The sequence below is a fragment of the Nicotiana tabacum genome, chromosome 12 (assembly GCF_000715075.1).
Source record: "Nicotiana tabacum cultivar K326 chromosome 12, ASM71507v2, whole genome shotgun sequence".
Taxonomy (NCBI): Eukaryota; Viridiplantae; Streptophyta; class Magnoliopsida; order Solanales; family Solanaceae; genus Nicotiana; species Nicotiana tabacum.
The window spans coordinates 25,266,076-25,293,392 of NC_134091.1; the positions used below are offsets into that span (position 1 = coordinate 25,266,076).

Here is a 27,317-nt window from a genome sequence, read left to right on the forward strand (position 1 = left end):
AAGCAATTTAGTAAAACATGAACAAGAAATGGAGATAGAGAGAAAGAAGAGATTTTCTTCTTCAATTGTGTGTATTTTCCTATCTATTACAATGCCTTTATATAGGCATGAAAAGTGAAGAAAAATATGTCATTGAATATGTCATTAAGCATAGAAATATGTCATTTAATATATCATTAAGCATAGAAGAAGATCATGGAAGAAGAGTAGACATCCACCATAATTTGATTTTTCTTATAACAAAACTCATTTTACGGAAAGTTATTTAATTTGGTTGTGGAAGTAGGTGAGATGCTTCATTCTTCGAGAGTCAAATGAATATTTTTACTATGATTTTTTAATATTTTTAAAATATTTTTAATTATTAATTATTATAACTTAAAAGTTCTGTAGTTTTCAAATATATAAATTCTATTTTAAAAAACTTAAAAATTTTACGTTCAAATTCGAGATTAATTTATTTTATTTTTTTTATTATATTCTCATCCCCTTTGATTACACGGAGGAAGTAATTTCTTTAAACACTCCTATCACCTAATATCCTGCTTGTCTACTCTGACAACATGACCATTTTTACCAATAATATATCCTCATGTCACATGACCAATTGATATAAACAATTGTTAGCACAAAATCCAAATCACACCTTAATTACTTAATTAAGTAACATCCTTAAGTATTCCCTAACCCCAAAATTAGGCAAACACCACATAGAGTCGACAAAAGAAAAAAACTAGCACCCCAACCATTAAAGCAAAACCAGCAACTCTTTTTTTTTTCTTTTTTCCAAATAGAAATTACCTAAAAAAAATTGTTTTTGGATCAAACATTTTATTTGAATATATATTGTATAAATGGAGCCTATAAAATAAGGGGGTGGTGTGGGTTGGTTTAAGTCATCGAAGTGTGCGTGCTGTCCAGAAACCTCTCCCTCTCGCCAGCGAAGCATTCATAAATTTACAACCCAACATTTATTTAATATATTGTTGTTTTTATTATCCCATTTTCTTGTATTAGATAGAGAAAAGATTCCCATTGTTGTAAGCTATAGAAGGAGTTTTTGACGGAGAGAACCAATTCCGTCGCCGTTTGCCGTCGCAGACAATGGTGGATATGGGTCTTTCCGGATCTGTACTTGCGGTGGTGTTTGGCTTCGTGGCAGTTTTGTGGTTTTTCATTCAGAGAAACGGTGGCCGCAAAGATAAAAATAATGACCCCGCCACCGCCACCACCAGCACCACTACAACAACGGTGTATGATGGAGAATGCAGATCAAAGGATGCAAACGACAACGCTGACATCATCATCGTCGGTGCCGGAGTTGCCGGTGCCGCTCTTGCTCACACCCTTGGCAAAGTTCGTTTCTTTCTTCCTCATCTTTTATAAATTTATATGTACATCTTTTTTAAAAAAAGAAACCAAATTGAGATTGAGGAGTAATTAGATTGATATTTCATAAAGACATGAAATTGATTGGTTAATTTGATGAAATCAGAGAAAGAAATATGTCTTGATTTGGTGTGAAGGATTAAAAATAATAATTCTTACCCTTCAAGTGTTTTTGTCCCCTGATACATATGAGAAGAAAGGGATGGTTATAATATAGAATCAACTTTTTACAAGCTGGTGCTGACTGCAAATATTAATTTTTTGTCCTATTAAAACTTGCTGTGAAATCATAGGCTAAGTATTGAAAGGAAAGAGGTAAAAAATGGATCTTTTTGAGAGACTTATGGTTATGCATTTTGGACTACAGGAGGGGCGTCGTGTAAAAGTAATTGAAAGAGATTTGACAGAGCCTGATCGAATTGTTGGAGAACTCCTACAACCAGGTGGCTTCCTCAAATTGCAGGAGTTGGGTTTGGAAGGTAAAGTTTCCAAATAATGTGAATTGTTGTCAATTTTGGTCACTTATAGCCTGTTTGGCCAATCCGATTGAGAAAAAACGCTTTTTTTCAAAAGTGCTTTTGGTTAAAAGTAGTTTGTGTTTGGCTAATTAATTTGAAAAGCACCTCTAAGCAGCAATTTGTGTTTGGCCAAGCTTTTAAAAAGTGATTCTAAATGTATTTTTCTCAAAAGTGTTTCTCAAAAAAGTGTTTCCGGGAAGAAGCTACTTTTTTCTGCTTCCCCAAAACTGCTTCTGCTTCTACTCAAAAACACTTTTTTTCTTCTAAAAACTTGGCCAAACACTTCAATTTTGAAAAAAAAAAGTGCTTCTCAACTTGGAGAAGCTTGCCAAACAGGTTATTATTCTCTTGAGGTGAAAAAAGGAAAAGATGTCTTAGACTTTTACCTTCTTGTCTCCTTTTCTGTTGCATTTTCTCATATTTTTCATCTTGGCCTGCTGCAGATTGTGTGGAGAATATTGATGCTCAGCGAGTGTTTGGGTATGCTCTTTTCAAGGATGGCAAGAGCACTCGTCTTTCTTATCCCCTGGAGAAATTTCACGCTGAGGTTTCTGGAAGGAGCTTTCACAATGGGCGTTTCATTCAAAGAATGCGAGAGAAAGCTGCATCTCTTCCCAAGTATGTTCCTTTTTACCATTTTTTCTTGATCGATATACCTCCTTTCTTATTTTCAATGATTTCTCTTGCTTGTATTATTCTCAATATGTTATGTAAAGTTTTACATCTTCAAACAATTTCCTGCTGAATATATATGGAGGATTCAAATAGCTGGCCTTAATAATTTGGGATGAAGGCATGGTTGATTGAATGAAACAGTAGGATCTCTGCTTTTGTTGATTAAATGCTGCATGTTGGCTTTAATTTTTTAACAGTGTCAAACTGGAGCAAGGCACTGTTACGTCTCTGCTTGAAGAAAACGGGACCATTAGAGGTGTTCAGTACAAAAACAAATCTGGCGAAGAGTTGAAAGCCTATGCACCATTGACCATAGTATGTGATGGTTGTTTCTCAAATCTACGGCGTACCCTTTGCGACCCAAAGGTAAGGACACTTATCAATAGTTCTCTTGGGTTGTTTTTGAAAAAGAAGATGGCGTTGGCTAATTTGTGAAATCTTTTGCTTTTACTTATTGTATGAATAAGAATTACTGTACCCAAGATTGCTTTTACTTCTATGAACATCAGCGTTGTTGTCCCCTCCTATTGTTTCTCTTGATACTTACGATGACATGTCACATTGTATACAGGTAGAAGTGCCTTCCTGTTTTGTTGGTCTGGTCCTGGAGAACTGCCAGCTTCCACATGCAAACCATGGACATGTCATTTTGGCTGATCCATCACCTATCTTGTTCTATCCCATAAGCAGTACCGAGGTCCGCTGTCTGGTTGATGTACCTGGTCAAAAAGTGCCTTCTATTTCAAATGGTGAAATGGGCAAATATTTGAAAAGCATCGTTGCTCCCCAGGTAAAGAACTGGTGAAAACTTTGTCCTGAATGCCATACCATATCATCATAGTATTATACATACTTAATTTGCATGATGTTCAATGAGATGTCCACATGGTTGTTCTAGGTGCCTCCTGAGATAAAAGATGCATTCATTGCTGCAATTGATAAAGGGAACATCAGAACAATGCCAAACCGAAGCATGCCAGCTGCTCCTCATCCAACTCCTGGTGCTCTTCTCATGGGAGATGCATTCAATATGCGTCATCCCTTGACTGGTGGAGGAATGACTGTAGCATTGTCTGATATTGTTGTATTACGTGATCTTCTTAAACCTCTTCGTGATTTGAATGATGCACCTACACTTTGTAGATATCTGGAGTCCTTTTACACCTTGCGTAAGGTAAAAATCATTTTAAATCTTTCCTCCCATAAACAAAAGATTTGGAGCCGGTACCTGTTTTCTACTTTAAGAATCCCTAGTGAAGTAAGAGCTCTATGTTGACTAGTGAGTATCAAGGATCTGCAACCCGAAAACTGATGTGCCTTTGATGATTTCACTAGCTATCAATCCACATATAACGAAAGTAATGTGAAAAGGCTTGGTTCATTCTAGTGTTCTATGATTTCCAACTCTCTCAATTCCACTATAACTTAAGAGATATTCTGCTGCAGCAATATGTAAGACGTAACCTAGAATATTATTTACCTTTTGACTTTTTGGCTCACATATTTTATCTGCAGCCTGTGGCATCCACCATAAATACATTGGCTGGTGCCTTGTATAAGGTGTTTTGTGCTTCACCTGATCAAGCTAGGAAGGAAATGCGCGATGCATGCTTTGACTATTTGAGCCTCGGTGGAGTATTCTCAACAGGACCAGTATCTTTGCTTTCTGGCTTAAACCCTCGTCCATTAAGCCTTGTTTGTCATTTCTTTGCTGTGGCAATCTATGGTGTTGGCCGCTTGCTGCTGCCTTTCCCATCACCCAAACGTATGTGGATTGGAGCCCGGCTGATATCGGTAGGTTTCAATCTTGCTTTTTTGCATTTAATATTTGGAGTCTTCACATGTTTTTGTATGACCTAGTATTTTGACCATTTCGGGCGATTCAAATACAGGGTGCATCTGGAATCATTTTCCCGATCATCAAAGCAGAAGGAGTGAGGCAGATGTTCTTCCCTGCTACTGTTCCTGCATATTACAGGTCTCCTCCTGAAGTGAAATTGTAACTGCTAAAAACAGAATAAGGCTAATGCCAGTGTGCCACCTCCATAAGTATTCTGGTTGCGAGTGTCTTAAGAGTTTAATCCAACTGTTACATATTTTTTGATGCTAGTTTTTTTTTTCTTTCCCTTTTCGTTTGTTCCCTTGATTGATTGTATTATTAACTGGAAAGTAAATATAACTTATTCAATCATACATTGTCTCTTGCTGTACGTTGATTTCTTCTTTCCTTTTTGTTTTTCCTTATATTTCTCCAAAATATTGGCTTAGGATTTGCCAATTGTAAACCTCTTGTGCTCGAACAACAGCTACGCAAATCACTAGCCAGTAAAAAGGTGTGAGGTTTAACACAATAACTAACATATCTTATAATAGTCATTTTACTTCTCATTGCACTATTTGCTGCTCTTTCTCCTTAAAACGGAATGGATGAAAGATACTATTTGGAAGAGAGTTCTAGCCTTTATATAGCGTGGTTCAGATTTATCAGTGGGCTAATGTTCATTAGATGTACTTAGGGGCGGCAAAATGATTAAAAGAAAATAGTTAATACCCATATTATCCATTAATAAATGGGTTGGATAATAAACTATTTAAAAACGGATAAAATATGGATAAGAACCATATTATCCATTTAGAAAATGGATAACCAATGGATACCTAATGGGTTTAACTTTTATATTTGTAAAGCTTAAGTTTGGGAGACTAAGAATTCTTCCTAAAGTGATCATATTCATGAAGTCATGGATAATATGGTACCCATATTATCCGCCGGTTAACCCGTTTTTTATTCGTGTTAAATATGGGTCGGATAATTTATCTTTTTTTTTCATTATCCGTTTCGACCCGACCGTTTGCCACCCTAGATGTACTACACGTTTACATCTTATATTTTTCTCTTTCGAACATGGGCGTAGTAGTTTGGTAACACAGATCTAGAAATCTTTTTGATCCCACAGAAACCACTCAGATCCAATCAAATTTCATAGTTGTCCAGACCCCTTAATCTATTACAAGTTCGGATATATTCTTGTATACTAATGACATCTAAATACAAATGATTTACTACTAGAATGAAATCGACATCTGGGATTAATTGCTGGCCCTGACAAATTTGGAATTGAAGAATAGTTGATTCATTATATTAATCCTCTATCAAGAAGTAATCCTTTTTAATGAGTCGGCAGAGTAAGCATGAAAACTGATTGGCAAATAATTAGCATAGAGAATGGCGTTCTAAATTTCGACCTCAGTATGAAGCTGTTCAGTCAGACCCTTAGTGTGATACTACAATGAACTGATTCAAGAAGCTGCTTCAAATCTTTTCCAACTCATCTAAGAATATAACATAATTCAGCACCTTTTACATGGGCAATTCAGCCTTGGCATCTCAGATATAATACAAGGCAAAATTCATAGGCTAATTACAGCCTCTCTTTATTTGACATCTTCAGCTAACTTACAGTGTACTAAAGCCTGTGTGATATACAATGTCAATCCATATCTTCTGCTATCTCACATCACAAATTGAGCTCTTCTAGGAATTAGCACAGCAAGGAGCCAGCGGAGGAATTCCCAAACCAATTAATCCGGGAAGTTGCAACCTCGCCTGTAGAAGTATTACAACCTATGCTGTAGAAGTCTTCTTACGCTCGTGACAAATTTTTAAAAAATAAACAAATAAAAAACCTATTCTAAACCGTATCATGAACACCTCCATAAAAATCCAAGAATACCAATGCACCAGTCAACTAGCAGAAGGCTCCATCACGAAGGACCACTTGGATTAGCTAGACTTACATACAACATCAAGTGGACAATGACCCTCTTAAAATTTTGCATCGTTTGTCATGGCTTTTTTATCGGCTCATGCCATTCTTCCTTTCCGACTTTATAGCCTCATAGGACTTCATGACTTCCTTGAACTTTGCTTCAGCAGCCTCTGCAACCAAGTCACAACATCAGATTTTTATAGCCTGATGCAAGCAGTAGCACTTCTTTCCTTTTGTTTCTCTCAAATTTAAAATAAGTCAAAAAGTATAAGATATCAAATAGACTAGCCGATACAATCTACCTTTGTTTTGCTGATTTTGATCAGGGTGAAACTCCTTTGCCTTTGCCCTAAAGGCTGACTGCAAGACAAAAGAAAAAGTGCATTTTAATAAACCTTTCCAATTCCAAGTAAATGTTTTTACACGTCTGCGTGACAGAGAGAGAAGCAAAGCTGATAGTCAAAACTGAAGGACCATCGAGATGCCAACTATATCAGCTGCCCTTGCAACTAGCTCAAATTGGATAATCAAATAAGATAATAGTAGCAGAGATCAGTGAATACGAGTATGTATAACACCATATTATCAGCTTCACCAAACTTTTTAGTTATCGCCAATGCCAACACTTCTAGATGAAACTAGGCATCAACTATTTGAGTTTGATGAGGCAGTAAAAAACTGGACTTTTGACTCAATTATTCGCTCTTCTTTTTCTTACCACCTATTCTCACCATTTCAGATTGAATGTTTTTGTTTAATTTACATGGATTTTCATAGAGTTGTAAATGTTAAAATATTGTTGAGAGAAATGTAGGGATATATATATATATATATATATTATGAAGTATAATATGTTTGAACAGTCTAAGTTATTAGACATCACTCTGAAAAAGGTTAAGAAAGGAAAAGGCGGACATTCAAGTTGAAACAGAGGAGAAGCAAGCTAACATATGGAAGTTGTGTTCACCAATTCAATACACACTCCGCATGGCTTTACATCAAGCACAATTTACATAACCGAGAACTCTTGCTAGTTCTGTAATATGTTTTAACTGAAGTTTGCCAGAAACTTCTCGAGTTTCTTTTGTTGTAGCAAGATGATAAATCAAGATTCCAAGCTACTCAAAAGGTTCTGTTCTATAAAGGCAAGTTGCATGATCATTTTTCAAAATAAAGTATTCCGCTCGATCTAAATCAATTGGAAATATGTTCTCTTCAGTGAGTTCAGATTTTTTTTCTTGTTTTTGCTGTGTGTGTATCAGAGACAAGTCGCAGGCAAAAGAGATAAAGCAGCTTAGCTTGCAGTCTCTATTAAAAAACTAGGAACAAATAAAAAAGTAAAGTTGTTGACTCATTTCATTTTATTCTTCACCTTTTTCAGGCAGTAGTTTTAAAGATTAAGTGGCTATGGATGATTTCGTCACCTTTTGCCTAGTACCAAAAATAGATCTACAAATGTTTTATTCAGAAAATTCAGAAAAATAGGAGCAGTATAAAGTAGATAAATGTCTTAAGCTTGTAACTCAAGCAGGGTGGTAGCCAAAATAAAACCTTTATATACTCAGAAAATTAAGAAAAAGGAGATAATTTTTTTACGCCTGCAATTCACAAAGGGGCGGCTGGGGTGGAAGCACACAAAAAGAACTTTGTCTCCGTTGTTTAGTTTTCTCAAGCATCCTCCTCCCACCAGGGAAGAGGTGAGATCAGGGGGTCTTCAAAATGAAGGGACGGAACAAAGATTTTTTAGGAAAAAAACAATGGAAGGTACACACATATATAACAGAACTGGAAGGTACACATATACAACAGAACTAATTTTCATTTTAATACTGGGAGAACTTTCAGACATTTCGGAGAATGATAAATACCTTTATCTCATCATCCGAGTAAGGCTTCGTCCTACACCTGTCAAAATGGAAGGATCAAACATGTCAAGTTTCATGTCAATGTCAATATCATCACCTAAGAACACATCCACATTAAATATCTGGCATCCAGATACAGACTTCTTGGCAACATGAAAAACTAAAACAGCTTTTATGTAATAGAAAAATTAGAAATAGGGAAGAAAGGTAAGTATGCGTAATTTACAGAAGAAATAACATCCTCTAGAGCAGCAAAACCTTCTATCCTAGACCACCTCATCGTAGATGTAAGTGTTTAAGAACATAATGATTGATGTCATGATCTACATATGGTGAAAGTAAAACTCAGTAAAGGATTAAATAACAAAAATGACATCCAACTATCCAGAGTCTGTAAAACAGATAGGTGGAGCACTTGGTAGGTTGCACCATTCACATCATAGGGTGTTATCTTTTTCTTATCAGGTTGCAGTTAGTGAATAAGTCGAAGATGTTATAAGAAAAATCAAATTATGGTGGATGTCTACTCTTCCTCCATGATCTTCTCAAATGCTTAATGACATATTCAACGACATATTTCTATGCTTAATGACATATTCAATGACATATTTTTCTTCACTTTTCATGCCTATATAAAGGCCTTGTAATAGATAGGAAAATACACACAATTGAAGAAGAAAATCTCTTCCTTCTCTCTATCTCCATTTCTTGATCATGTTTTACTAAATTGCTTTTATTTCATAACATGTCTTGTTCATGTTTTACTAAGTTGCTTTTATTTTATAACAGAAAGACAGTTTTTTTTAATTTTCGTACACCTCCATATAGGCATAGACTGTGCTTTGTGTTTGCTATCCTTATACCAACAATTATGTGGCTATCAAACAAAATAAAGATAGAAGCCAATGGGCTGGATACTAATACAAGATAAGTTTTCATCTTTCTAGCTTATTCATATTTTTATTTTTATCTTCCACTAATCTCAAAATTTTTCTATTTTTCCATGATAACTCACAATAAGCTTTCAGTATTTTATTTCCATTTTGTTATAGCTTGAAAGTGTGCGAGCCCTGCATTTGGCAACTATAGTTTTTGCTTATTCTTTCTTGACGTCTGATATGAATTTTTAGTTATCGTTTGGCTATCCTTCAAGGGATATATTCATGAACCAAATCAAAATGCATGAATATATATTTTGTAATTAAGTTTTGAAATAGGTACTCTCTACTCAATTCTTTAACTTATATTTAATGTGTTGAATAGTACTTACATATATGTGCGCAGATATCAGACAACCAATGTGCCCTTTACCCTTTTCACGCTAAGATGAATGTTACTATGGTAATATTTAATGAATAGAACTAAACCGGTACTATTCCTGCATAGTTGGTTAAATGCATGCATAAATAAACATAATATTGTGGCAGGATAGTTGTAAGCATAATAGATATTCTGATTTACAGTTAATCTTAGCCTTTGACTATCATCTATAATCCATATATTATGATGTGAATTGGATCGCATATGTAGATACTGGAAGTACTACAGGAATTATATATATGCTTTCAAGTCCTAGTCTTTATTCTTACTTTATTGATTTGGTTTATCGTTTACAAAATTGGTAAGTGTTCTAAAAGATTATCTAGTATTTATTTGAATGCACTTCTATTTGAATTCACGTAAATCTAAAAGTGATAACACTTAGAAGGAATGAAACGTTTTCGTCCTACAACCTTAAAAAGTGGTTATATTTTTAAATCTTGTTATAACTAATTTTGTTTATGTTTCTGACCACAAGATTGATAATTTAATCTTGTACTTTGGCATATTATGCAACTAGTTAAGACATATTTAAGTTCTGGTGTACTATAATGATAAGAGTTGGGTTTGAGTCCCAACACATTTTGCCTAACATGCCTTTATATGGGTAAGGCATTGGATTTGAGTCACAATGTACAGTATCAATGAAAGAATCATGAAGTCCGCCCTGCTTGATATTCTCCATTCAGTGAAGCGAATGTGGCAACAATATATGATAAGTTTGAAAGACGACAAAATAAGTTTTCATGACTGTATGAATGTACGAAGACATGGCAAGGGACGAAATAATAATTTGTCTTCATTATGGTAACTATAAAAGGAGAACAACAAGGGTTCTCGATGTAATCCTTCAAAAAGGTGAAGAAAATATTTACCATCAAAATGGTATGAAAAATTTATAAAGCATGTCACAATAATTATACTCCATTTTTTTAAGAGAATGTGACTTGTGATAAGCATTGAGAATGCAGACTCATTCCTGAAGGTGAATGTAGCAGTATGTAATAAAAGTAATGAATAAAGACGTGCAATGCATGATTGGATACATACCACAACTCACCTCTAAGGGAGGTTTGAGACAAAGAAAGATAATGAATATTACTGTGTAGTTACATGAATATATCATTGGTCGCATACATATGATACGCCAAAAATATTTTGTCATGCCTTATGAAAGTTATTAAAAGCAAAATTAAAGCAAGAAATTATTTTGCTTATGATGATTTTGAACATGACAATTATTATGATATGATTCTCTTTGTGAAGGAGACATTCATTATATGGATGGTGTGACAAAAGATCTTGTAGTACAAAAGCAGTTAAAAGCTCTGAAAGAACTAATTTGTTACTACCAGGATGAATCAAATTGTTCATGACATTAATATTGTAGTAAGTCTCAAAAGAAACATTTTGATTTACAAATATATTAGCCAAAGTGGTTGGCATATTGAGACTATAAATGAAAAGAAGATTGAATATCTTTATATTACTATAATCATACTGGGTAAATATGAAAGGTTACCTGACTTTTCTTCTATTTGTACTACACAAGTATAAGCATGATGATGCAATCACAAGCCACAAGTAAACTAGAGGTTTACTGAAATAAATATTAGTTGGCATGACCGGTTGACCATCTCGGTTCAATTATGATGCGAAAATTTAATTGAGAATTACATTGGCATATATTGAAGAAATATAAGATTCTTCAAGAATTCTCTTCTGCTGCTTATTCTCCTGATATACCAGTTAAGGTTGGGATTGAATCCCTTGATTTATGGAACGAATAAAAGGTGATAAATATGGGCCCAGTCACCTTCCATGTGGACCGTTTACTATTATATGATTTTAATAGATGCATCTATTCTATGGTCACATGTGCATTTATTATCAACTTGCAGTTTGACTTTTGCAAGATTGATTGCTCAAATTATTAGAGCACAGTTTCATAATATAAATTATGATGATTTATCTTGATAATACTGGTTTAAATCCAAGTTGGTTTAGCAGAAATTGTATGCCTCCAATTATATCTAAACCATTGGTTATGAGAACAAAATTGCCAAAATAAAATTTGGTATGTGATATATTATTTAATATACAACAGCACTTGTACGCATCTAGCCAAGTTATGATAAGTTCTCCCTATCACAATCGGTTCAGGGTCAGAAACCAAATAATTTCCATCTAGAAATATGAATGTGCTATATGATTTAATTGTTCCACCACAAGGCACAAAGATGGACCCCCAAATAAGGCTAGGGATATTTGTTGATGATCCCAACAATAGGGGGAGAAAATGGGAAACTGAAAAAGTAATGCATGTAATGAATTATTATGAGTACATCTAGATCCTCGTACGAGAAAATGTGAACTTGAAGTTCAAGTGATAATTCATTTGCAAAATATTGCCAGGCGTATTTGCTGACCCAAAACTAAATGTCATATTCAGCTGCTAATGCTCCAAATAAAATAAAGTTCATAATAAATAGAGTCTATGGCATGCATGAAGCATAATAGACTAATCGGTTCCAAAGATAAAACTCCTTGAAGAAGGAGAGGAGCAAATATTCAAGATGGTCATAATAAGGAGGCAAGTGTTCTAGAAGAGCACCACGACATAACACTTCATAAGACCTAATGGGAGAGGCTCAGGTACCTGAAGATAATAAGATAAAGAGATCTCAATAAGTTATGTCTTTATCGGGTAATAGTAGAACCGATATAAAATGATCGTTGACGATATTGTTAATATAATGTAGCGCTCAATATTATTAATATTGACGAGGATCTTGAACTCAAATCTGTCATGAAATTTGGACAGATAAATGATTGGCCAAATGAAAAATACGCAATGAAAATTGATTTCACCTGAAAAATATGAAGTTGGACGGATAGTCCCAACACTTGAAAGTATAAAGCCAGTGGAGGTATAAATGTGTTCTTGTGCGGAAAAAAAAAGGTCAAGTCGATAGACATAAAGACGACTTGTGTCACAAGAAGATTTGTAAATATCCTGGCATTGATTATATAGAGACATGTTCTCTTGTGGTGGATGTCGCCATTTCAGGTTTTAATCTGGCAATACAAGAAAAACGTGATATGCGTATAATGGAAATCATTGAAGGATTTAAATTGTTCTGAAGCATATCAAGGTTTCCAAGAAATTTATTAAATAAAGCTTCAAAAATCCTTATACCCTAAAGCAGTAGAGCTTCCTAAAGTAGTAGACTATTTAAAAAAAAAAGAATTTGAAATGAAAGATTTTGGAAAGACAAAATTTTATCTTGGTCTACAAATTGAGTATATGAAAGATGAAATTTTTGTCCATCAATCAACATACACTAAAATGATTTTAAAGCAATTTTATATGGATAAAACACATCCATTCCGACCTCATGAAAATAATGAAGAGCTTCTTGGTCCCGACGTACCATATCTTAGTGCAATTGGTGCACTAATGTATCTTTCTAACATTACAAGGTCTGACATAATTTTTTCAGTTAATGTCTTAACAAGATATAGCTCTGCTCCTACAAGGAGACATTGGAATGGAATCAAACACATATTGCGGTATCTAAAGGGGACTACCGATATGGGATTATTTTATGGCAATGATTGCAGTCCTGATCTTGTTGGTTATGCCGATGCTGGGTATTTATATGACCCACAAAAGGTTCGATCTCAAACAGGCTATGTGTTTACATATGGAGGCACTGCCATATCTTGGCGATCTTCTAAGCAATCAATCGTGGCTACTTCATCTAATCATGCTGGGATAATTGTTATTCATGAAGCAAGTCGAGAATGTGTATGGTTGAGGTCTATAATACACCTTATTCGAGACAAATGTGGTTTGAAGTGTGACAAACTACCCACAATTTTGTATGAAGACAATGCAGCATACATAGCCCAGTTGAAGGGATATTCATAAAAGGGGATATAACAAAGCACATTTCACCAAAGTTATTTTTCACACATGATCTTCAAAAGAATGGTGATATCAATGTGCAACAAATCTGTTCAAGTGATAATATGGCTGATTTGTTCACCAAATCTCTACCGACGTCAACCTTCAAGAAACTAGTGTACAAGATTGGGATGCGAAGGCTCAAGGATGTGAATTGATGCTCTCATCAGGGGAAGTTAATACGCGTTGTACTCTTTTTTCCTTACAAGGTTTTGTCCCACTGGGTTTTCCTTGCAAGGTTTTTAACGAGGCAACCAAAAGGAGTATTTCTAAACATGTGTACTCTTTTTTCTTCACTAGGATTTTTTTGCCATAGGGTTCTTTTCCTAATAAGGTTTTAACGAGGCACATTATCTATGGACATCCAAGGGGGAGTGTTATAAGAAAAATCAAATTATGGTGGATATCTACTCTTCCTCCATGATCTTCTCAAATGCTTAATGACATATTCAACGACATATTTTTATGCTTAATGACATATTCAATGACATATTTTTCTTCACTTTTCATGCATATATAAAGGCCTTGTAATAGATAGGAAAATACACACAATTGAAGAAGAAAATCTCTTCCTTCTCTCTATCTCCATTTCTTGATCATGTTTTACTAAATTGCTTTTATTTCATAACATGTCTTGTTCATGTTTTACTAAGTTGCTTTTATTTTATAACAGAAAGACAGTTTTTTTTAAGTATTTTAGTTTATGTCCTTGTTAGAACTAAACGGTGACTTCAAAATAAAAGAGCCCACAGTGTTGTTAAGGTGCAGCCAGTACTCCTATGAGGCATATTCTTTTAGGGTTGAGGTGTATGCTTTGGTGCTCGAGTGGCCAACAAAAGTACGGAAACTAGTTATTTTCTTCTTTTTAACCCTTCTTTATGTGTTGATCCAAAACACCCCTAGCAAAAGAACTGGCCAAAATGCACGCTCAGGCACCAACGCATATGCCTTAAACCAGAATAATTGAGGTAGTAATGGTACTAATCACCTTCCGTTCTAGGACTATCATCTTTGTAATGGAGTCTCTTTTTCTTTTTCCTCTTTCGGGTTGTCTATTGGCTTAAAAAAATCGGGGGTAGATCATGGAGAAGCGTGGATATTTTCCCACAAGTATTAATAGATCAACTCAACATCCAAAAGCATATTACTACCTGTCAAGGCCCAAAACCGAGTAGTGATGTGATAACGCGTAGCTTGTATTGGCCCTAGGAGCTTCCCTGAAATTAGTTCCCCGGTCTCTGAATGATGTATCAGCCTTCCAATACCAGTCATTCCTTTGGGAGTGCTGATTATAAGCACCTGACCCATTTTCTTGCCAGCTCTCGTAGCTCCTCTTATATTTGTTTCTCTCCCTATTGAAAACACTTTGCATACGGCGTATGCGCTCCTATGAAAAGCATAGAATATTGGGTCAACAATAATCCCATGGTTAAAGGTAGAATATACATAAATATCAGAATGAACTCACAAATGGAAATTTATCCAAGATCTCATTACGTTTTCTTTAGCTCAGATATGTTAGCCATAAAATCTAACACCTGTAGTTGGTTGTGAAGGTCACAAATTATGAGATTGGAGGCAGAAACAATCAACAATTCAATCAGGCAAATAAAGCATAGGTAGCATTGAAGATTTCACTAGAAAGAAAGATGGATAAGGATGAGTGTTCACCATTATTAGATGTCCAATGGTTCTGTACAACTTCAGTGTATCATCACAAGAAGAAATAACGGTAAATTTTATTTCCATTCTCCAACCTTCTAACTATAAGATTTTCCATAAATTTTTACTCACGGCTTATTTGAGATGTTGGGTCACGCTTATATCCAGAAAAACAAATGGTATTTGAATTATTTAGACATGGCCAAATTCATATTCAGAGAGCCACACATGCATTCTAACGAATACACATAGGGGCCTGGATTCATATTCCAATCTCTTCATACGAGTTCACTTGCTTTTAGTTGAGAAAGACTTTGACAATGTTCTCTCTTTCAATTTGATATAAGGAAATGAAAGTGACAAATAACTGTTGAAGATGAAGATGTAGCTCACCACTCTCTCCATTTCTTCTTCATACTCTTCCCGCATCCTGCGATTATATCTTTTCCATGCTTCCTCCTGAAAACTTGTCCTAAAAGAACCCCCAGCTCGAGCTTTCCGTGCCGACTGCATCAACTTTTGCAATTCAAAGAAATAATTATTAGCTCAAGCCAAAAAAAAAAAATTGTCCACCCTGCTCAGCATTTACCAAAACAAATGGAAAGTAACCCTTTTCTAAGCACAAATGTCAAACAAACAAACAAGAAAGCAACTCCATATGATATACTTCATCTTATACATGTAACAGTTAATTAGAATTAAACTCGCACAGTAGAACATTGCACGTAACGAGTTTGAAAGCCAATTGGCCTGTGAGAATTTATTGGGTTATAAAAAGAAGATGAAATTGGAAAATATTCTCCATCTATCCGAATAAGAATGAGGGATTCGAGGAAAGCTCATCCGAGGTGAATTTAACAATAAAAAGTAACTCATTTGATGTGAATTTGGATACTGATTTTTAAAATTTTGAAATGGAAATAAAAATTGCATATTTATCAATTACAGAAATTTTAGAAATCACCATTATAAAAATTCCACATTTATCCAAAAAGAGATTGAATAAAGATGTTCATTACCTGAGAGTAGACATAATCCACTGTACTTCGTAATTGTGTAACCTGCCAAATTTCTCGGGCCGTGAGTTAAGAATCAATAGCAACCCGGGGGGGAGGGGGGGGAGGAGGAAGCAAGCAAAGCTACAAACTCCTGTTAAAACTTTTCATTTGTTCCAACAGCATACAGAACACGAAAGTTTAAAGCTGTCAGAAGCAGAAACGACCCAGACCAGTTAGCCTTGGGTATAAAAATATCTGACCTACTCAACTTCAATTTGTAGAATCCATTATTATATAAGTATCCAAGAAAAGAAAAATATGTAAAAAGCCACTGAATCATCATCTCTCGTTAATAAAAATACTGAGTCGCAATGCATAAAGGTGTAAGCATCTTTTTTATTTTGGGACAAGCAAGGTGTTCACATCTGTTTTTATATCCATATCTTCCTTTTTTCTTTTGATAAGAACTTATATATCCATATCTTCTTCCACTTTGATTCCCGTTCCCCCCCTCTATAATATGATTTTAATCAATATATGCAAGTATCCAAAGCCCTCCTCTCTATTCTATCCTCCTTATCTCCCACAATTTAGTAACGATAAATCCTTTGCACGAACTCCACTACTCCTTCTCATTCCCAATCCTAGGTGGCTCTTTCAAAAATAATTCCCGGAATATTTTCTACATATTTCTCGTGATAAACTCAAAAATATTACTCAATCTATCGCAGTGTTGTAAGTAGCGCTCGCCTCAGCGCTAATAGCGTGAGGCGTAGCAATGCGAGCATCCAGCGCTTTTTTCCTCTATTGCGTTTTCAAAATAGCGCTCGCCTCTGCCTGTGTAGCGAGAGGCGACTGTTGCGTCGCTTTTTTAAAAAATAAAAGAAAAAGCTCAGGGATTAAAAGAAAAGACCCGTGATTAGGGCTTTCAGGGATTTCTTTCTTCTTCAAGCTTCAAGCAGCCGAGCAGACCAGCGATTTCTTTCTCCAAGTCGACCCACCCACAGCGATTCTCTTCATCTCTTCTGCCTTTCTTCTTCAAGCTTCAAGCAGCCGAGCAGACCAGCGATTTCTTTCTCCAAGTCAACCCACCCACAACGATTCTTCTTTCTTCTTCATCTCTTCTGCCATTTTCTTCTTCATCCAAGTCAACCCAGCCAGGTACGCTTCTCTCCTTCTCCTTTGTTCTTCTTTAGCCATTTGTTTTTCTTTCTTCTTTCTTTGGTCTTCTTTCTTCTTTCTCCTTCCTTTCTTTCTTCCTTTTTCTTCTCTTTTTTTTTGGCTCTGTTTTTTATCGAGCAACACTCAATAGAGAGTAGCATTTTGCTCTGTTTTTTATCGAACAACACTATCTATTGAGTTTTTAATTTTTGAATTGATATATTTATTAATATATTGTTGCTATTGTCGCTTCAAATTTAATATTTTATTTTTTTGTTTAAATTGTCGCTTCACATCAAAAAGGCGAGCGTTTCGCTTCTCGCCTCAGTGACGCGGGCCCTCGTCGCTATTTGTCGCTACACGCTATCCAAAACACTGATCTATCGTTATAAATGAAAAACACACGAGGATATGCATGCTTCAAGGTCTCCAGACAACTTATCCAACCAAAAATGTATATGGTAGTCGTACCCAACATTCTTTTCAATAAGGGCCATTGTCCTGACAATGAACCTGATGAACTTTGTAAAATCATATTTTTTCCATCATAATCTCTTTCCACAAACTTACGCCATGAGAATTCGTACCGTCATTTGAAAAATCTTCATCTTCCATTGCCTGATATTCTGTGTCTAGCGACAATCACTATTTTCGATAATGTCTCTATGTGAAAGAACCAAAATCCCTATTAGTGCCAGACTAAAAATATTTGAGCTCTTTATCACTAATCATTCGCCCCTCTCCAAAGAGAGATACTTTCCTCTCCACAATAAATCACATGTTTCCTTAATTCTTCCAAGATTTCTAAGAGATTACCTTAGAGTCACGTGGATTTAATGGGGTAAAAATAATGCCTAACCTCCTTGGCTCCTAACCGAGTAATGAACGTGTCATTCTGTTAACAAAAAGTAAGTAATGAACAATTATGCCTATTACAAATCGGGGTACCAACAAGGGCGGACCCACGTTGGTTCAAGGGGGTCAATTGAACCCGCTTCATAATTTTTTTTAACGGTTCTTATGTACAAATTATCTTTCTAAGAAACTAACTCCTATAAAATAAAGGTCGTTGAACCCGCTTGACAAAGGAAGTTCCTTGGTCGGATGGTTTAAGCGGGTTCAGAATGTGTAATTGGTCGTGAGTTCGAAACTAGGTCTTGCATTATTATTGTCGTTTATATTTATATTACTTTTCCATATATGTTTGGCCTTTATGTTTCTTTATTTTCACATGTTCTAAACCAAGGAAAGCCACCAAAACACTATCATATACCACTTTAACATCCTATCACCGTGATTCTTCAAAAGAATCATGCCGCAATTTTTCATGTTTGTTTTTTTGGTTTAAGAATGGAGCTATTGAGTTGAATATTTTAAACGACCCTAATATACATAAATTATACAATTTATACAAATGTATAGTTATAGACATAATGATTTTCGTTTTTTTATTTTTCCTTCAAATATTATTCTATCCAAACTTGACAATCTTTTTATATGAAACATTTCATATTATTTTAAACTATTTACTTGTCCCTCCGTTATCGACCTGCATTGTTGTTGTTGCTTCTTCTTCTTCTTTCTCTTATTATTTATTTTATATTAGTTTACTTTTTTTTTTTATGAAGAAATTTTATATTAGTTTCCTTTCATAGTTTTGAAACTTATATTGAAATTATTAATTTGATTTAGTTTATAGCTCTCTTATGTTATTTTTGATTTACAGTTAGCGCCAGTTAAATTATGAGTTCTATATTTTAATAGATCAAATTGATGTTTGTTCCGGTAAAATTTATAAAATAAGTTTTAATAAATTGTAAAGTTTGTAAGATAAATAGATCTATTATTAAAATCTAGGTAAATGTTTAAACAAAATTAAAACAAGGCAACTTCGAAACGAAATAAAGAGTAGCGAGCAATGTTTTCTTTATTAATGTTTCGTTAGACAAAAAAAATGCTCTATTCTCTCTCCTCTTTCTCTCTCTCTCTTCTGAAACATGTTGTGTAAATCTTCACCGGTGATTTCAAATCATGGGGGAAAGAACTTTCTTCACATCTGGCTCTAAATCATTCGAATTGGCAGGGAATCATGAAGGACGAATTAGATGGTATACACTGATAGAAAGGAACAGGAAATTTACGAGCAGAATCTACATTGATGAAGAGAATATACGTTGGGTTTGTGAATCTCTTGCTCTAGCATCCAGGGGTACAGGGAACTTATGTAGACGTTGGGAAAGGAAGGTTCAAACATACATTTACAGAGTGTATCAGAACTTCAACAGTTATGGCCGTTTTGTCAGAATTGAAACTTGGGTGGGAGATAGAAGCAATGCAATCATTGTTCCGGAAGATGAACATAACAGGGACTGGGGAGATATTGCAGACAAGATATTGAGATTCCTGGGGAAACCTTCAAACAGCAAAATCAATCATTTTGCTGATATTCACACAAAGCCTTTTGTTGAAGCTGCCAGAATATATCAATGGCCGGACAAGGTAGTGACTCAAGCAGCAGGTTCTGAGTTAAAGGCGAGAGAAACTTTTTTGCAGAATTGTATGATTGGCTACTTCAATGACCCATTCAGCTACAGCCTAAAACCAGAGGTGTTACACAAATGGTTTACTAGCAGATGGCAAGTTTGCTCTGGTCTCAAAATTACACCAATCTCTCATAACAGATTCTTGTTTTAGTTTCCTTCAAGGGAAGAAGCTGAGAGAATCCATGTGGGTGAATGGCATTGGAACGGAAGACGGTTGTCATTAGAGTGGTGGACACCGGTGGCCAGTACAGATCTGGCAAGCAAGAGGTCGGAACTCAGATGGATCAAAGCATTCGGCATCCCCCTTCATGCTTGGTCACTGGATACTTCTAAAACTATTGGTGAATTTTGTGGTGGCTATGTTGGGGTAGATGAAGATACAAAACACATCAATCATCTTCTCTGGGCTAGGATATGCGTAAGGAACACTGAAGCCAAAACACCGGGTAAGATTAATCTTGATATAGGAGAATGGAAGTTCGAAATCTCTTTGGTGGATGAAGTTTCTGCTACTCCTAGATTCGCCGGAAAATCTGATCGGACCTGTTCCAATGGTGCTTTTCTGGTAGCTACAAATATCGAGACCTCGTATCCTGCAGTTTCCCTTTCTGGTCACAAGCACGTGTGTGGGCATGTGGAGAAGCCTCACTTTAATTCAAAAATCTTTGAACCCTTTGTACCATCAGTTAATGAGAAGTCCAATGATTATTCTATGGGCCCCTCAACTAGCAGATCTAGGGTTTCTATGGGCTTTCATTTAAAGGACTCAAACCTAGACACTTCCTTGGTACCACCAGTTAATACAAAGCCCCAAAATTATTTTGGGGGTCCCTCAACTAGCAAATCTAGGGTTTCAAAGAGCCTTCTTTTAAAGGGCCCAAACATAGATACTTTCTATTATTCTAAAGGCCCAAAACACAAACCCCAAAAGCATAAAAAAGCCCCACCACAAATTACCCAATGGAGAGCTAAAGGCTTTTTTTCTAATCACATACGAGTAATAGATGAGAATCAACAACCCCAACAACTTGAACAATCTGAGTACTCAAACTCTTGTCTGGGAAAAGAATCTATTACAATCATCGATATGGCCTCCTCACAACCACATGCAGAGAATTCTTTGAAGGGTGGTGAAGAACCTAAGATAGCCACTGATCCCAAGAGATTGAGAGCAAAAAGTCCAATCACTAACAACTCCATCGATGTAAATCATATTCAACATCAACAGAATAGTAACTCTTTACATGATCTGGAAGTTGATGATGAAGGTGAGCATATGAATTATCCCCTGTGCATGCCAAGATTGCTTCCCAGAATTGCTTCGTCTCCGGTTAGTGATTCTGATTCTCAATTCTCTTTACAATTAGCAAGTGATTGTCTCTCTCTCCCCTGGTACGATTCCGGTGAGCAATTACAGAGTCCTACAATAATTGAGACATCTAAATGGACCAAGTTAGTGATGGGAAAGCTTGCAAGGCATTCAGAGTTGATGTGAAGGGGTTCGAGCTAGATATGATTATAAGGATGGAGGAAAAGAGACAAATCCAAGCGAAGAACCAAAAGTATATGAGGGAAGGAAAACCTAACAAAAGGGGGAAACAGAAGCCAAAAGGTTGTTATGCTTGGTAAATTATGACCGGGGGGGGGGGGGGGGGATAAAAAGTGTAAGGGGAGGAAATATTCAGTCTTTTCCGGATGAAAATCAAAATCCTTAGCTGGAACGTTGGAGGGTTGAATGATATTGGAAAGAGGGATACAATTAAATCACTAATTAAAGTTTAGAAGCCGGATATTCTTTCTCTGCAAGAAACTAAATGGGAAGATTGGAATGGGATTCTAGCAAGACACATATGGGGCACAAGATGGGCTGGCTGGACAGAACTCAAGGCCAGTGGTACTAGGAGTGGCATAATTACTATGTGGGACAAAAGACTGTTGAACAGTATTGAAATTCAACAGGGTACTTATTCCATCTCAAGCATGCTTGAAAGCACTAATGAGAACTTCAGGTTCTGCTTTACAGGGGTGTATGGGCCACACACAAACTGGGAAAGAGAAAGTTATAGAATGAACTAGGGGCTGTTAGAGGAATCTGGGATGAGCAATGGGTAATAGGAGGCGATTTCAATGTTTGTAGGTTTGAAGGTGAAAGGCATAATTGTCTGAGAAGATCAAGGGCCATGAGAGGGCTCTCAGATGTCATTCAAGATCTTTGCTTATTAGACTTACCATTGCAGGGAGCTCAATTCACCTGGTCCAGAGGAGAGGAGAATATCCAAGCATCAAGAATAGATAGATTCCTTGTGTCATCAGAATGGAATGATACTTTCCAAAAAATTAGTCAAGTTGCGCTTCCCAAAGTCATCTCAGATCAATCTCCTATCATGTTGGAAAGTGGGGACTGGGATTCAAATCCATCCTACTTTAAATTTGAAAATATGTGGTTAAACACATAAGGCTTTCAGGATAGGATCAAGTCATGGTGGCAGAGTTATGAAGTCAATGGCACTCCTGACTTTGTACTGGTGAATAAATTGAAGCTACTAAAAAAAAATCTCACAACTTGGAACAGAGAGTAATATGGCAGAACTGCAGCTCGGAAAGGAAGAGCCCTAGAGGAGCTTTTCTTTTTGCAACAACAAACTGAAGGCATAACTCTTTCTCAAGAAGAAAAATCCAGCATGATGAGACTTCAAATGGAAATTCAGCAGCTGGCCAAAGCAGAAGAAGTTTCATGGAGGCAAAAATCAAGATGTTTGTGGCTCAAAGAAGGGATAAAAACACCAAGTTCTTTCAGAAAGTTGCCAATTCCAATAGGAGAAATAATCGTATTGACAGACTTAAAATTGAAGATGATTTCATTGAAGACAAGGCTTTAATCGGAGGTGAGATTTTAGACTTCTATCAGAAGTTGTACACTGAAAATGAAAGATGGAGACCTTCAGCAAGGCTAGAAGATGTAGCAACTTTATCTAGAGAAGAGAAAGAGTTGTTGGAAAGACCATTTGAAGAGGCAGAAGTTCTGGACATTATCAAAGCTTGTGCACCTGAAAAAGTTCCAGGTCCAGATGGTTACACTATGGCATTTTACCAGAAATCATGGGCGGTAGTAAAGAATGATATCATGGGTGCACTTTATTATTTTCACCAGAATGGCAACTTAGTCAGGTCTTGTAATGCATCGTTTATAGCTCTAATCCATAAGAAGAAAGGAGCCACTAAATTGAGGGACTACAGACCAATCAGCTTGACTGGCAGTGTTTATAAAATAGCCTCCAAGATCATAGAAGAGAGGTTGAAAGGGGTGATAGGGAAGCTAGTTTCAGGACATCAAAATGCTTTCATCAAATCAAGGCAGATCATTGATGCAGCTCTAATAGCCAATGAAATATTAGATTGGAAGATGAAGTCTGGGCAACCTGGTCTACTTTTCAAACTTGACATTGAAAAGGCATTTGACCAACTCAATTGGGCGTACTTGATCAATATACTCAGGAAGATGGGATTTGGAGAACGCTGGATTAGATGGATTAAATTTTGTATTACCACAGTGAAGTACTCAATTCTAATCAATGGTGGACCTGTTGGGTTTTTCTCTCCCCAAAAAGGCCTCAAACAAGGAGATCCGCTGTCACCTTTTTTGTTCATTCTTGCTATGGAAGGCCTAAGCAAAATGTTAGACAAAGCTAACCAGCTCCATTGGCTGGAGGGTTTTAAGGTGGGCAATGAAGAGGGCAATTCTGGGATGGTGTCGCATCTGCTATATGCAGACGACACTCTGATTCTTTGCGGAGCTGAAAAATCACAAGTTCTATATCTTAATCTCACGCTAATGATCTTTGAAGCTATTTCAGGCCTACACATGAACATGCTGAAAAGCACCATCTATCTGGTTAACACAGTCCCAAATCTGGATGAGCTTGCAGAGGTTATGTGTTGTAAAGTGGGATCTTTCCCTGCATCATATCTGGGGCTCCCATTGGGAGCTAGATACAAGTCTCAAGGCATCTGGAATGGAGTGATTGAAATTTTTGAAAGAAAACTGGGTTCCTGAAAAATGCAATACCTATCCTTTGGAGGCAGACTTACACTCATCAATAGTGTGCTAGATAGCATACCAATATATTTCATGTCCTTATTCCCAATCCCAACTAAGGTACAAAGGAGACTTGATCAATTAAGAAGAGATTTTTATGGGAAGGCAACAGTGACACTCACAAGTTCCATCTGGTTAAATGGCCAAGAGTTACTCTTCCTAAGAACCATGGAGGGCTAGGGATAAAGGACCTTGCCTTGCATAACAAGAGTTTATTGATGAAATGGCATTGGAGGTACAACATGGAAAGTTCAGGGCTATGGAAAACAGTAATTCAAGCAAAGTATGGGGTGGCAAACAACTGGTGCACTAGGCAGAGGAGAGCTCCACATGGTTCAGGCCCCTGGAAACACATTTCAAAGCTTTAGGGAGAATTCAAGCTCGAGTCATCACTCAAGCTAGGGAACGGGGCTCATATATCATTCTGGAAAGATAAATGGCTAGGTACAGAGACCTTGAAAGATAAATTTCCAGCTTTATTTTTACTTGCTAGTAATAAAGATGCAACTATCTCACATGTTTGGCAAAATAGTGCTTGGGCTCCACACTTTAGAAGGGACATCCAAGATTGGGAGTTGAATGATCTGTTAGGTTTGCTCAATAAATTATCAGGTGCTAATGTCAATTCCCAGGGTGCATGATAGGTTGGAATGCGGTGAATCAAAAGAGAGAACCTATATTGTCAAAAGAGGATATGACAATCTATGCTCCAACAAGGAATTGATCGACAAATGGCCATGGAAGCTTATATGGAAAACCAAACTACCTACAAAAGTAGCTGGCTTTATGTGGACAACATTGTATGAAGCTTGTCTTACTCAGGACAATCTTAGCAGAAGAAGTATACCGACTGTGAATAGATGTTATATGTGCCAGATGGAAACAGAGAGTGTGGGGCATCTTTTTTTGCACTGTTCAGTAGCAACTGATATTCGGAGTATGTTTTTATCAGTTTTTGGACTTGCCTGGATTATGCCAAACAGTATCAAGGAAGCTTATGAGAGTTGGTGTTCTTGGAGAGTTGGGAAATCCATCAAAAAGACTTGGTCAATGGTACCTGGTGCTATTTTTTGGAGTATTTGGAATGAAAGGAACCGTAGATGTTTTGATGGGATTTCAACTCTCAACGACACTCTTAAGGCCACTTGTTTAATTAACTTATTTAGTTGGTTCAATCAGGCCCCTGTAACTAGTGTTGAACTATTTCTGAATTTTGTCTGCTCCTTAGTTGTCCTGTAAGTTTTTTGCATATGAGCAGACAATACCTTTATGTTGTAACTTTTGCTATGCATCTTCTTGATGCCATTTAATGAAATTCCCTTACTTCATCCAAAAAAAAAGGAGCAAGGTAAACCTTGTATGTTAACGTAGTATCGCTTTTAGTGTCAACGACGGTTGAGGACTTAGTATATATCTGAACCCGCTTGCATAAAGTTCTGGGTCCGCCACTGGGCACCAGTACTATATGAGGTAGGACTCTTTGCTTTTCACAGAAGTTCATAAACAGTAGATAATTTGAGGATTTGCCTAAGCCAATTCTTAAACTGAATTTCATTGTTCGATAGCTCCTTTGGTAACAAAACTATATGCAAATAGGGTCGAAAATCTTGAAAAGTTCATTTAGCCCTTTGCAAAACTTGATTTCTGCTGTATCTTCCTTTCCATTCAATAGTCCCTTCAGGACTTCAGAAAATTTATAAGTTATCGAGCACCACCCCACCCCAATCCCCCCAAAAAAGGAATTAACAAAATGATCGCCGTACCCTAAGCTGCAACACAGCAGCCCGTTAGCAAATAGCATCACTGAGTTTTCTGAATAGATAAACAATCATATTGGCAGAATTACTGCTAATCTTAAAATCAATCAAGGCATAAATTTACTTATAACTGATCCTAAGACATAGTTAACCTAAATATCCCAATCTTCTTTCCTTCCCAGTTTGATCAATCATAAACTTTGGTTCTTGCAACCACACCTAAAATATCAACCCACACAACAATAAACGCAACCCCGTTTACCCTATATGCCCAATTTATTGCATTATCTCGATATTACTCAATAAAACACAGAAATTTACACCAAACCACTGAATTTCACCAATACCCAATTGCAAATTAATGAAAAAAAGTATCAAAAGCAAAAAGAAATGACATGGGTTAAGAACTTACAGCAAAGGTGGTGGCAGTAGCTCCAATTAACGCAAAAACAAAAATTCCCCAAAGTCTCATCTCCTCTTTTTCTTCATAAGGTTTTTCGTCATTGTCTTTACCGGCTTTTTCATTACCCATTTTTTGATTCGCTTTGACAAAATTCACCCCAAAATTGTAATCACTGAAGTAAACAGCAAAAAGAACCGACGAAACATGCTATGTCCCTGACAGAATCCAAAACCTTTGATGTTTTTCTTCTACGCCGACTTCAGATGAAAATTGAAATGGTTTCTTCTTTTTTTTTCTTTCAATTTCTGCTTTTATTCTATGTGTGTGGTTTTAATTGGTTGTGTTAAATCCCAGCGACCCGCTAGTGCTCGTCGGACCTTTTCGGGTCAACTGTATTACTTCTTCTTTCTTTAATAAAAGTAAAAGTAAAAAAATTGGACTTTTGTTTTGTAAAGTAAAAGCCATCATAATATCAATAATTAGGTTTTTTATTTTATTTTTAATTCTATTGTGAGATTATGTTCTACATGAACTTAATAGTTGGGGACGTTGGCTCATATATAATTTAGAATGAGTAAAACTCGATAATTGATTTTATGGTACTTTCATGTAATTGAATATTCACACGGTGTGGGATAATGTTGGGTATGTTGTTGTTGTTGTTGTTTCATGTAATTGAATATGATGTCACAAATATAGTTAAGTCACTAGCAAATCGAGGGAAGTTTTTTGAATGTTCCCGTAGTGAAATATTTTGAGTTAGTAAGTCATGTTATATTGTTTGTAATAATACTAGTATACGTACCCGCGCAATGCGCGGATAATTCTAAAGAAAAAATAATGCATTGTAAGATGTGCGAATTAAAGTAAAGAACCTAAAAGCACTTCTTATTGAACAATATTTTAATACAACAAAATTAGTCATGATCTTTAGGACTACAATACTTTAGTCTAACAAAATTAATATTTAGGACTCTACAATATGTGCAATAGAAGGAAAACATGCAATTAGCTTGATTTTATCACACAAAAGAAAAACAAATAAAAATTTCAAATTCATCGGCAAATTATTTTCACTCTAAACTTCATTCTTCATCTAAGTAACTGCAATTGAACCACTCTTTTCAAACCAACTTACATGAACTCGTCTGCTTTCTCTGCCTTGACTCTTACGCTGGAAACTTTAGTCC

At 36.1% G+C, this 27,317-nt stretch overlaps 2 protein-coding genes across 3 annotated transcripts; one reads left to right on the forward strand and one right to left on the reverse strand.

The window, feature by feature from the left end:
• The first annotated feature begins 863 nt into the window (after nt 1–863).
• LOC107771747 (squalene monooxygenase SE1) lies at nt 864–4,773 on the forward strand. The gene is made up of 8 exons (XM_016591191.2): nt 864–1,356; nt 1,757–1,868; nt 2,351–2,525; nt 2,780–2,948; nt 3,154–3,372; nt 3,481–3,756; nt 4,098–4,376; nt 4,475–4,773. Exons 1-8 carry the CDS (start codon nt 1,105–1,107, stop codon nt 4,583–4,585), a joined length of 1,593 nt encoding a protein of 530 aa, XP_016446677.1. The 5' UTR covers nt 864–1,104; the 3' UTR covers nt 4,586–4,773.
• Nucleotides 4,774–5,878: 1,105 nt separating this feature from the next.
• Nucleotides 5,879–26,449, reverse strand: LOC107771746 (uncharacterized). Of its 2 annotated transcripts, none has more exons than XM_016591189.2 (7): nt 26,137–26,449; nt 16,189–16,230; nt 15,563–15,685; nt 14,659–14,894; nt 8,221–8,257; nt 6,655–6,712; nt 5,879–6,522 (listed from the first exon to the last, which is right to left on the reverse strand). In XM_016591189.2, exons 1-7 carry the CDS (start codon nt 26,254–26,256, stop codon nt 6,440–6,442), a joined length of 699 nt encoding a protein of 232 aa, XP_016446675.1. In that variant the 5' UTR covers nt 26,257–26,449; the 3' UTR covers nt 5,879–6,439. The 2 variants fall into 2 exon arrangements, with proteins under 2 accessions (XP_016446675.1, XP_016446676.1); XM_016591190.2 differs by having other exon boundaries at nt 15,563–15,676; nt 26,137–26,426.
• Nucleotides 26,450–27,317: the final 868 nt, after the last annotated feature.

Excerpts from the sequence above, each read along its gene's own strand:
- LOC107771746 (XM_016591189.2), bottom strand. The coding sequence starts at position 26,256 with ATGGGTAATGAAAAAGCCGGTAAAGACAATGACGAAAAACCTTATGAA. Across the intron at positions 8,258-14,658 it reads TCGGTTTTGGGCCTTGACAG|GTGTAGGACGAAGCCTTACT; the intron begins GTAGTAATATGC and ends CCATTTTGACAG. Across the intron at positions 6,523-6,654 it reads TCAAAATCAGCAAAACAAAG|AGGCTGCTGAAGCAAAGTTC; the intron begins GTAGATTGTATC and ends ACTTGGTTGCAG.
- LOC107771747 (XM_016591191.2), top strand. The coding sequence starts at position 1,105 with ATGGTGGATATGGGTCTTTCCGGATCTGTACTTGCGGTGGTGTTTGGC. Across the intron at positions 1,357-1,756 it reads TTGCTCACACCCTTGGCAAA|GAGGGGCGTCGTGTAAAAGT; the intron begins GTTCGTTTCTTT and ends TTTGGACTACAG. Across the intron at positions 2,949-3,153 it reads GTACCCTTTGCGACCCAAAG|GTAGAAGTGCCTTCCTGTTT; the intron begins GTAAGGACACTT and ends CATTGTATACAG.